The 11121-nt window shown below is 41.9% G+C and overlaps 2 protein-coding genes across 2 annotated transcripts; one reads left to right on the plus strand and one right to left on the minus strand.

Annotated features, from left to right (window-relative positions):
• Positions 1-174: 174 nt before the first annotated feature.
• On the plus strand, positions 175-4602 carry LOC111225982 (transmembrane gamma-carboxyglutamic acid protein 1-like). The gene is made up of 4 exons (XM_022751087.1): positions 175-241; positions 1214-1254; positions 2106-2266; positions 3084-4602. The coding sequence occupies exons 2-4, from the start codon at positions 1245-1247 to the stop codon at positions 3543-3545; spliced, it is 633 nt and encodes a 210-aa protein (XP_022606808.1). The 5' UTR covers positions 175-241; positions 1214-1244; the 3' UTR covers positions 3546-4602.
• Positions 4603-6006: 1404 nt separating this feature from the next.
• Positions 6007-11121, minus strand: cpox (coproporphyrinogen oxidase). The gene is made up of 7 exons (XM_022751196.1): positions 10469-11121; positions 10078-10221; positions 9789-9899; positions 9512-9653; positions 8876-9094; positions 7620-7724; positions 6007-7519 (listed from the first exon to the last, which is right to left on the minus strand). Exons 1-7 carry the CDS (start codon positions 11034-11036, stop codon positions 7435-7437), a joined length of 1374 nt encoding a protein of 457 aa, XP_022606917.1. The 5' UTR covers positions 11037-11121; the 3' UTR covers positions 6007-7434.

The raw sequence follows: 11121 nt of genomic DNA on the forward strand, positions 1-11121 counted from the left end.
AATTAAGACAAATACTAAGGCTGTTTAAATTCCGTTATCTTGGGTTACATATCCGTAGTGATAGTATGTTGTCAATAGTGATAAGTGTAATCTGTGTTGATGTGTGGACTGTCCCTTTAATTGGGGGGAATGGGCAGTTCATGATCCGCTATACGCAAACAGAGCTGATGCGCCTGCGCCGCACCCAGGAGCAGCAGAGAGGACAAGGGACCGTTTCTGCGAATTTTGGGGACGAAAAGAGGTAAACTGGTGTGATTAACTTTAATTTCCGTATTGACAGACTGTTTCGACTCGAAGCAAAACCTGTCGTATACAGCGGAGGACTTTCTATCTACCCCTGTGTCGTTTGAATCGTGTGTCGCTCGTTAAATCGCATCCGAGGCTGGAGGCGAACTGATCCTACAAATCATGCCCAGCTTGTCAATACACGGGGCGCTAACCACCAACCTCAGCCCGCTCACCGACCTACCGCCGTACGGACGAGAACAGGCCGGCAACAGCCGCAGTTAAGCTTAGCCAACAGTGTTGAACAATGTTGTTGAACAATGCAGCTTCCATTTGTTGATTCGTCGCTCTGATTATGTGAGTAACGGGGCGGCGGCGCTTTGTTACTGATGTCTCCGCTGCTCTATTTTGGGCAGCTACGAGCAGGATTTCCGTAACACATCCATGTGTAACACTGGCCTATAGCCGCCATTGGTCACCGACACCTCTGTCAAGGATGTCTCACTTTCACAACGCAGCAACGCCCTTTAACAGCAGCTCGTTAAAACAATATCAGTAGCTATCACTTCATTTTATCTTCAAGTGTTATTTTTCTCCAAAGCACGTAGGAAATATCTGACATATACAACTATTTCTATGTACTGTATTCACTTTTAGTTAACCTTAACTATCCACTTTTAAAGGATTTTTCTTAAGCTGAGTAATGTTATAAGTGATTTGACTCTCTGTAGCAGATGGTCAGGACATTCTTGAAAATGTGACATTATCCACTAGTCACTAGAATTTATTAGGTCATTTCTGTAGTGCAGGAGTCAAATACCCAACAGTAATGCTCACTGGCTCTTATGCCACTTTAAATGACTGTTTATCTTAAGAAAGAAACGGAGGAAGAGGTGTAATTTTTTGAAATGGGGCCAAAGTTCATTATTGTCTGGTGTGTATCTGCACGTTCAAAACTATTTATTAATGTGTGTTTGTTTTTCTGCAGACAAGTCACCCCAAACAGACCCGCAGGAATCATGGGGAGTGGTAAGTCTATTGAGATTGAGATTTACATGAACTTCATCACTCGGTATGTTTAGAAACTCTTTTCCAATTTTTTGTTCTTTATTTTCCTTTTCTATTGTGTAGATTTTCAACATTGTTTGACAAACGCAATTTAGTCATTGGAATGTGATTCTTCAGGTTTTTTCTGTTTTCGTTTGCACACAATGCTCCATTCTTTTCTAGGGGTATTTCTTGTTTTCCTGCATTTTTGCTGCTTATTTATTATTATATTATTTTTTTTTTATTTTCAAGTCTTGTGCTGATCACACCTATGAACTTATGAGTCCCACAGAGGCCATTACTTGTTAGTACGGTAGCACATCATACATTACCAGGGCATGTTGTGGCATCTTGTGCACAGTTTCTGTTGGAGAGTTTATGTTCTTATCCTGGATGTGTGAAACAGAGCGACGCTGTGTCTCACTAAGTTAATTCCTCCAGTTTCTCTTATGTGGCCCATGGATGGATGCCTAAATCAAAGGAACTTTTGTTTTTATGCAGAAATGTGGGCACTGGGTAGCGCTCGGCTCTGCTCTACTGCCTTTGTTTCAGTCCCCACCTCTTTCTCTCTCCCTTTTTTCCCCTTTTTGCATTTTTTTGGCATCTCTATCCTCTTCTATTTTTCAGTACTCTCTATCTTTGCTTAATTCTACCCTTGTCTCCTCCCTGCTGTTGTGCTTGCTGACTCACCCCTACCCCTAATGTCTCCACCTATTATCTTGATTCATGTTTTTTTTTTTTCTCACAAATCTCTAAATCTCACATCCTTTCCCCCTCTTTGCCCTTGTCTCTTCTCTCCACCTCCACTTCTCCCCCTATCACCCTCCTCTCAGTGTTCCTGCCGGCGGATGCAGCCCACTCTGTGCTGCGGCGGCTGCGCAGGGCCAACTTCTTGCTGGAGGAGATGAAGCAGGGTGACATCCAGAGGGAGTGCCGTGAAGAAATCTGCACCTATGAGGAGGCCCGCGAGGCTTTTGAGAACAATGAGAAGACGGTGAGGGAACGAGTGAAACACCACATCAGACCTACAATAATTCCTCTCCTGAAAACTAAATACACACAGTACATACAATATAATACAATATAGGGATATTAACTCCTGCAGAAAGTCATGTGTTCAGAGATTTCCTGGTCAGCTTGTGACTGGGCTGACAAAAATTCATCACAGCTCATGCGGTCATTAAACAACAAGTACAAGCAACAACACAATAAGCAAAAACACACAAGTATCAACAGGATAGTACAAAAACTCTGATTAATTTTTATTTGGAACAGTAGCAGGATACAGGAATCCCAGCCAGAGCTAAAAATCCACAAATCAATATTACTACTGCTGAGTAACTGATACCAGCCACCATATGAAAAAAAATTCAAGCTATTCCTCTCAGTGCTCTTTTGTAAGGTTCATATGTCCAGTAATAAATCCTGTGCCAAGACTGGTAGCTTGTGGAATGTTGGTGTTTTTTCAGGAAGTGATGTTTATCAGCAGGAAGAACAGCCGAGTGCATGCTAGAGGGCGGCGTATTTGTGAAACTATTGTGAGCGGCCAGAGAGCAAAGTCACGTAGATAGACGTGCAGTGGTCTCTCTTTTTGTTTGAGTGTTGTTGTCTGCTGCCTTTGTGTTGCAGTGATCCGTATAAAAAGTATTCATACAGTGGACACTGTGTGTGCCATGACTTTGGGTTTTGGAAACAGTTTTTGGACACCATGATTACACTGTAGCTTGCATGAATGTAGCAGAGTATTGTCTTGAAGAAAATATTCTAGCAATCTTTTTGACTGTATGTGTGTTTGTTCTGACTGGCTGCAGATACAGTTCTGGGAGGAATATGTGAGGGAGAGCAGTCCATCTGGAGGGCTGGAGACAGTGGTGGGTGGAGTCCACTCTCTCTACTTGATAGTGCCATTGCTGCTGGTTGTGTTCATCATCGCCGCCGTTGCCATCACTGTTTGGCGCTGCCACTCTCGCAAGCGCTCACAGCACAGCCCCAGCCTGGGACACTCGCATCACGACCATGTCCTGTCAGTGGTCTCTATGGACCATTGGGGGAGGGATTACCACCATGGTGACCAATCAGAACTCAGTGTCCACAGCAGCCCAGCTTATCCAGGCTCAGAGATCACATCAGGGAGAGGAAGTGCTGGAGACCCACCGCCATCTTATGAGGAGGCTGTTGGCCATGCAGACGTCCAGATAGAGACGGAGCCACCTCCACAGTACGAGGATATAGTCACCACCAGCACTGCTAGTGTCAATGGCCATGGGAAGTAAACCTGTCCTTCACTACCACCCCAACAAAAGCCCTAACCTACACTAAGACTATCTTATCATCTAGCAAAGCCACTATTGTGGTTTCACCAGCCTTCCTCATTCAACACAAACAGAAACACTAATAATTGTCTGGTCAATGGACTAATGCAACCTTTGCCAGAGCCAGTGCTGTTGAAATTTGCACTAACTTTTCATCAATGACATGAAGTGATGGCAGAAAGGAGCAAATAATACTGCAATACCAAAACCAACCAACACCTCTGCTGAATTTCCTAAAGTTGCATCTATGCTGTCACTCTGTAGCAAATTATTTAACTGCAGGCATAACAAATGTTGCATGTGGTGTAAAGAAGAAAAGGTTAGGGTTGCCATAATGAAGGACAACTATTCTAAGTGTATATAGGGTTTGGACCAATGCTTTATTGAAGGTTAGTGCCAATTTTTAGACTTGAATGCTTAATAATAGATGTTTTGCTCCTATTTTTACTATGTTTAAATTTGACTGCTCAAAAGTAAGTACTCACTGTTTCCATTTACAGTTTTCTATACTGCAAAACTTTTGTTTTGCAAGGTCAAACAAACAACAACATTTAAAACCACAAAAAAATTCCAGTGAAACTCAGACTTATTAAAGTTGCATTAAATTATTTTTGACCACCTGGGGGCAGAAGAATCAAAAACAAATTCAAAATCAGGTCTATCGTTTGTTATAGCTAGCATGTTAGAGTGGCAAACTATTTTTTAATCATACACATAAAAGTCGTTTATGTCTTTACACCTGTCCATTTCTGCTGCATCCAACATGCTGACTACGAAAACCAACTGCTCACTTACCCTCTAATATATCCCAGGCCTTAAAATGCGCCATTGTTACAAGATAATCCATGTTACTCACCTCATCTTCATCAGAGCAACACGAGTTTTATACAACGGTTCACTCCTAGATGACTAATCTAAGTCAAGTACTTTTTTGTTATTTCTGGTTTGGTTGACCAGTTCATGACAAAAATATCTGGGTCACTATTTGCTCATTTACTTCAGCTCTTTGCAGGGCAGGCAGTGTCAGGCAGCGATGTCTGGCTTGTCTGAGCTTGTAAACTGGTAAATCACTGTCCACAGTTTTATATTGGGGGGTTAAGGAAGCATTGTGATGCAATACTAGTGACTCTTCCATATTACAGTCACTAATTTGATTCATTGTTGATATCAAAAATACCATTTAATGTAGGTTTAAACAATCAAGTTGTCAAACTAATGCATTGGCCCAACTTCAGTATACACTTGTGAATGTTTCTGAGCTCAAGGTAAAGGCCATCAGTTCTAAAGGGTGTGCTGAAAAACATTTTGTGGATGTGTGTCATATGTGCTTACATTTTGGTAATGCATGCAGCTTGGTCTGTACACTTGAGGTTGGATCTGGTTCTGCACCGTTTGTTGATGGTCAGTGCTCGCTAGTCCATGCTCATGTTTGGGCCGCTGACAGTTGCTCAGAGCCTGCTTTAACTGTGAAAATCTTTCCCCTAAAGCAAATGTAACTGAGTTGAATATTGCTTCAAAGTCTTCTGCTGTGCTAGTTTCACTAAAAGTACACAGAGGATTCTTCAAATAGGTTTGCAGCTACACAGTAAATGTAAGTTTTGGAGTGACTTGCACAGGAATGTGGGACAGAAAGCAATAGACACAGAAGCTTTTGGGAAAAGAGTTATCAGAGGGGAAAGGCTCTGTATTTAATTTCATTATGGACAGAGTCCATGTTTAGCATGTGTGATGTACCTGTATATAAATATGTATAGCCTGTGTGTGAAAGTAAGTTACAGTGAGATTGTTTTTACTGCATAGGAATGCAGTGAACGCATTGATAGTAATGTGATGATTATACACTAGTCTGTGAATAAAAGAAGGCACTTTGTGTGTAAGCTCAAAATGAGCTGTTAAATGGAAACTAGCAGTGTGGTTTGATATCTTCAGTGTGACTCTCAGCAATAACGATGTCACTGTAATCTGAAAAAAAAAGTGCTTATCTATATGCAATGTTGCTGCATACACTCTAAAAACCAAATATGTCTAATTTTCACTTGATACTGATAAATGTTACACATTTCCTATCTACACCTCACAGACTTTGAGCACTGACTCTTATTGTTATTGTACTTTCTACTGAGTTGACCTTTGAACCTCAGCACTTGCTATGACCTTGAACTGAGTTGTGCTGGTAGGGGTAGCCATTTTGGTAAGGTCAGTTGTACTATTACTTACAGAGCCCTGTTTTTACAATGCCTTATCAAACAAACAAAATGTTATAACATGAAATACAAGGGAACTTGTTATAAATCCTTGATATGTGCAAAAGCTTGAATTAATTTGTAATAAAACGTTTTAAAATAGTCCGTGTTGAATTTCTTTCAGTTTCTCAAGAACATAATCAAATGAGTAAAAATTTATTTTTGTACTTGTACGCGAGTGTCTAAACCAGTTTTCTACAGTTCTTCCTGCTCGATTCCCCAAACAGTCATCGTTTTACAAACAAGACAATGACACAGTCCTGAGCTTTGTTCAGTCTCTCACAACTGACTCAAAGTTGTGAGAGACTGAACAGAGGAACATGTGTAAAATGAGTCACACGAAATTGAGAATGAAACTGTTACAATGGGTCTTGGATTTGAGTAGTTAACTCAGTAAAAGTTCAATGTACTTTGAATCAGGTGCTGCAACAAAAAGATATACACTGATCCGCCACAACGTTAAAAACAGGTAACTGGTTTTAATGTTCAATGATCAATGTTAAAAAAAAAAAAAACATTTTTTAGTTTTCATTTTTTCCCCATGGCTTCATGGCTTTTAAGTAAAAAAAAATACATATGTAAGCCACAACATTCAAACCAGTCACCTGTTTTAATGTTGTGGTTGATCGGTGTATATAACTCAGAGTGGAAAAAAAGGAAAGTTTTATGTGGAATATTAGGTTAAAATGAGTTAAAATACACAATTCATAACTAATAGCTATATATTATTTTTAAAGGACACATCTCATGAAGGGTTGTTATGGAGACAGTCTTCTGTCTTCACGGAACCACCTGGCTTGTGATCCATGTTTGTCCTCTCTGTGGAGCATGATACAAGATCCAAGTACCGTTCACCTTTGTTCAAACAAAGGAGGAAGTGACTCATTAACTACAAATGAAAGACCAACCACAATGTAAATGGGAGTCAACGGGGAACAGTTCATTCATATTATTCAGCCTTGATTGTCAAAAATAACCCATTGTGTTGAGCAGATGCTCTTAAACATCAAAACCAGTTTTATTAACAGTTGATGTGAGTAGTACACATACAAAACACAGTGGCTGTTTGTCCTTGTTACCCTTTCAGTGCCTTGTTAAAGAGCAGAGGAGAGTAGAGCTCAGACAGCTTCAAGTAGAGCAAGCCACATTTAGCTCAGGCATAGGAAAAAACACACACACACACACACACACACACACAGCTAGTGTTTGACACAAACACTTCTTAAAAGGGGCACATCACCAATGTGAGATGACCTAATGGCCCTGTGAAGTTACATTATTTAATCTTGCTTTACTTTGCCAGGCAGTAATTACTGGCACAAAGCTCAGTCATTTCATTTAACAACACAGTGTCTAATTTTCACTTATTCACATCCCCAGTGATTAAGTGTTAACAAGACTGATTTGACAAAACGTAGCAAACAGGAAAGAGAAAAGTACCAGCGGAGATTCAGGCTAATGCAAAAAAAAAAAAGTTCATTTTATTTTGGTAAACACGGTGTTAACAGCTGCTGATCGCGTCACAGCTTACACCTTTATAAAATCCAATAAAGACGGTTTCCTGGATGTTTTGTCCATATTGACGCGTAAACCTGTGTACACTGCGGTCACACCCACTCCTTGGGGTTTCGTAACACTTCCAGCATCTCAGCCTCCAGGGTACCTTTGGCAGGCTCGTGCATGTACTCCCACCTGAGGATGGAAGGTGAGTTTGTTACCAAGCAACACAGACAGCTCATTACTGCCACATAAGAGCAGAGGCGACGGCTGCCTCAGACAGGTGATGTCTTACCTGGCAGTGAGGGGGAGGGACATGAGGATGCTTTCAATTCTGGAGCCAGGCGTGGCCAAGCCAAACTTCACTCCCCTGTCATACACCAGGTTGAACTCCACATATCTACAACACAAACAGACAAAAACTACTGTAGACGCATGGCCTGATGTGATTTATGACACCTTAATTTCAGATCTGTTGTGCTTTATTAAATAATTAACTCGTCCACAGCAACCTGCAAACCATACATTTTGGATTTTTAATGAGGATTTAGTTTCATTACAGCCAGCTTTTGGTTTGTTTTCAAGTACTATATGAAAACAGACTTGATTTAAAACTTGCTTGAGCTATGTAGGCAATCCAGCAAAGTGAATATTTATTATTTATTCCTTACTTTTGGTAAATGTTATTGTTGGACAATGATTACTTTCTTCCAGGTTGATGCATTTATGAGCTCGTCAATAGCTCAAATGCCTTCAAAGTCACTCACAACTTTTATGCAATATGTACAGTTTACTTAACTTCACTGATTAGACTGAGCCAAGGCTCACTCACACCATTCAGTCTAGTGTAGCCTCTTCTTTCTCCTCCTCCCTCCCCATATTATCTCACCCATCCAACCCCTGTCTCAGTTTCTGGCTCACTACCATGTGTCTTCCCTTTCATAAACTAACTCTTCTGCTCATTCTCTGTGTTGTTAGTCTCTCGCTAGATGACTCCCCGCTGAGGCAGTAAGCTCTGCCAGGATCTGCTCCAGCTTTGGACCACACAGGCTGTGCAGGGAGTCTACACCAAAGCTTTTTCATAATCATTTTCAAATAAACGACACTAAATATTAACTGCGATGGATCACTTCTCTTAAAGTTCCAATGTTTGTGTTGATACGGTTCGTGTGACTTTTTAAGATGTAATTTTATGTGTGGAGGAGGGAAATTTAGCCTTTACTTATGATGGACTCAAGGATCAAGGTTAGGTTTGTTAAGTATAGCTAATTTGAAAACTGCAGCTTCAATAGCTGAGCAAACAATGCAAGTGATGAGTGACTGAAAGCATCTACTAAGACTTTAGCAGATATTACTGTAGATATAGAAGTAAAGTAGTACGTTATGAGTGTGCTTTCTGAAACAATAATAAGAAACTGGAGTCTTGAGTTATTGAACTGAAATTATAAAATACAAAATTAATTTACAAAATCTCCTTTTAACATTTGCCGATGTAAAATGTATGCATTACTAATTAACAGCCACGGGTTCGTTTGTGTGTCTTTTACTCACCTGCCTCGTCGTACCTGCTGCCACGCCTTTTCGTCATCAGTAACGGAGTCATTGAGATGTTTGTATACGATGGGCAGGTAACAGGGCACCACGGTGCGGGCACAGCTCTTGACAAAGTTGAACGCTTCTTCCTGAGTCGGGGAGTCCAGGTCATCGAAGAAGATCCCTCCTATGCCTCGAGTTTCTCCTCTGTGGCCAATATAGAAGTACCTGTCACACCTAGAGAACAGAAAAATTGGTTTGGAAGATCATTTACTTTCCATGTCAGTCTATGTGTCAGGTGCATGGTGGAAGATTCAGTTGTACCGTGGAGAGCCAAACATGCACTACATGAGGTACGTGATGTACGTGATGATGACAAAATGTACTTATTATGAGCCACATCAGATAAACCACACCCATTCCTTTCATATGCTTTGTGGTCATTAACTGACCAGCCTCATGGCTCAACGGTTTTTCTGCAACTGCAGATTTTAGGCAGAGACTTCCTCTTATCATCATTTTACAGCGAGGATACACCCATTGTAATCCACACACACACATACACAGAAATCAGGCGTGCAGATGAGTGCTGAAGTTAAAACATGCATATGTGGAGCTTCACTAGCAGGGGACTAATCTTGAATCAAACTGTACCATTTCTTAAAGTCGGGGTAGTACTGCGGGTGGTGTTTATCACAGGCCTCCTTCAAGGTGTTGTGAAAGTGAAATGCATCTTCTTTATTAATATAAACTGGAGTCAGATCTGTTCCTCCACCGAACCACCACTGCTTAGTGCCTGGAACACACACACACAAAACATACACAGACAAGGAGGAAGGAAACAAGGGTTATCATTCATTCACGTACTCAATAGTGTCACTGACACTAAGACACAACTGCTGACGTCATGGACTGACAGTCACACACTCACCATCTTCCTCCTCTATCTCAAAGTATCTGTAGTTGAAGTGCACTGTGGGGATGTGGGGGTTCTTGGGGTGGATAACGGAGCTCACACCCATGGCACAAAACGGCAGCTTCCCTGAGAGAAGACACAGAGCACAATGTCAAAAATTCAGACATGTTTTACTGTTAAGGGCAAGACGTACAAAGTAAGAGCAGAGCTCGGGTAGTAGATGTAACAATCAGTTAACATCTGAGTGTGTATGAGAAGAAGTGATGAATACAGGTTACCACACGTCTTCTGCTCAAGAGCTCACCATCTTTCCCTTTGAGGACTTTCCCTCTGCTCCTCATCTGCTTGGCGGCCCCCTCTGTCAGGTTTCCAAAGACCACTGACACATTCACCCCTGCCTTCTCAAACACCTTTCCATCCTGCATTACACAGCTAATTCCTCCGCCACCTGACACACACACACGCGCACACACACACAGGGTCATGAGTGGAATGAACTGAAAACGATTGACATGAAATTGGTTGGTAATTAGCAGATTAGGATTTTTGTCAGTTTATGATGCAAAAACATTCAGCAAGCTTGAAACACCAGTACTTGGAGAATCTCATAAACACCATGCACTTTATGATGAATTGGATGAAAATGATCTGTCATGCTCCACATTGATCTCTGCAATTTGTCGTTACTTTATCACCTTCTTTCCTCTCCCACCGGTCCACCTTGAACACCCCACCGTCCACCTCCTGCAGGGCTCTGCAGAAATCGGCCTGCGTCTCCATGATCAACATCTCCATCCTCGTAAGCATCTCCTCTCTCCGCCCCTGCAGCACGCCGATGTCGGTCACCGGAGGAGACATGAACCCCCGGCATCTCTCCAAGATGTCCCTCTCTTGCTCCTTCTCCTCAGCGGCTGGGGGGACTCTCTTTGCCATATCTGCACACTGGAAGTGGTTAGCATTGGCTAAAAACCCGGCTACAGCCGCTGCTGCTGTAACTGCTGCGGCTCCACTGAGCGCCAGAGCTCCCCTTCTTATTCGTCCTGCTGCGGATCTGCCTGCGTTCCCATGGGACATAAATCTTACACCGGTAGCCCTGGAAAACCATCTCGTTCCCGGAAGCAAAGTCACTGACGGGCTGTGAGTGGAGGAAAACAGCAAGTGCGTCTCTCTTGCATTACCAAACCTCTTTAAATGTGCAATCAAACATTGTCTCGTCGTGGTCTGAGCCATTTTGTTCGCTGTGCAAAAGACGATGGTGGCCATTTGTAAGAGAACCACCCGTTCTATCCTCGGTGCGTACCTGTCGTAGCTATAGTGTACTTATCAACTACTCAAAACATTATCAGAA

The sequence above is a fragment of the Seriola dumerili genome, unplaced genomic scaffold, assembly GCF_002260705.1.
Source record: "Seriola dumerili isolate Sdu_G_001 unplaced genomic scaffold, Sdu_1.0 BDQW01000002.1, whole genome shotgun sequence".
Classification (NCBI taxonomy): Eukaryota; Metazoa; Chordata; class Actinopteri; order Carangiformes; family Carangidae; genus Seriola; species Seriola dumerili.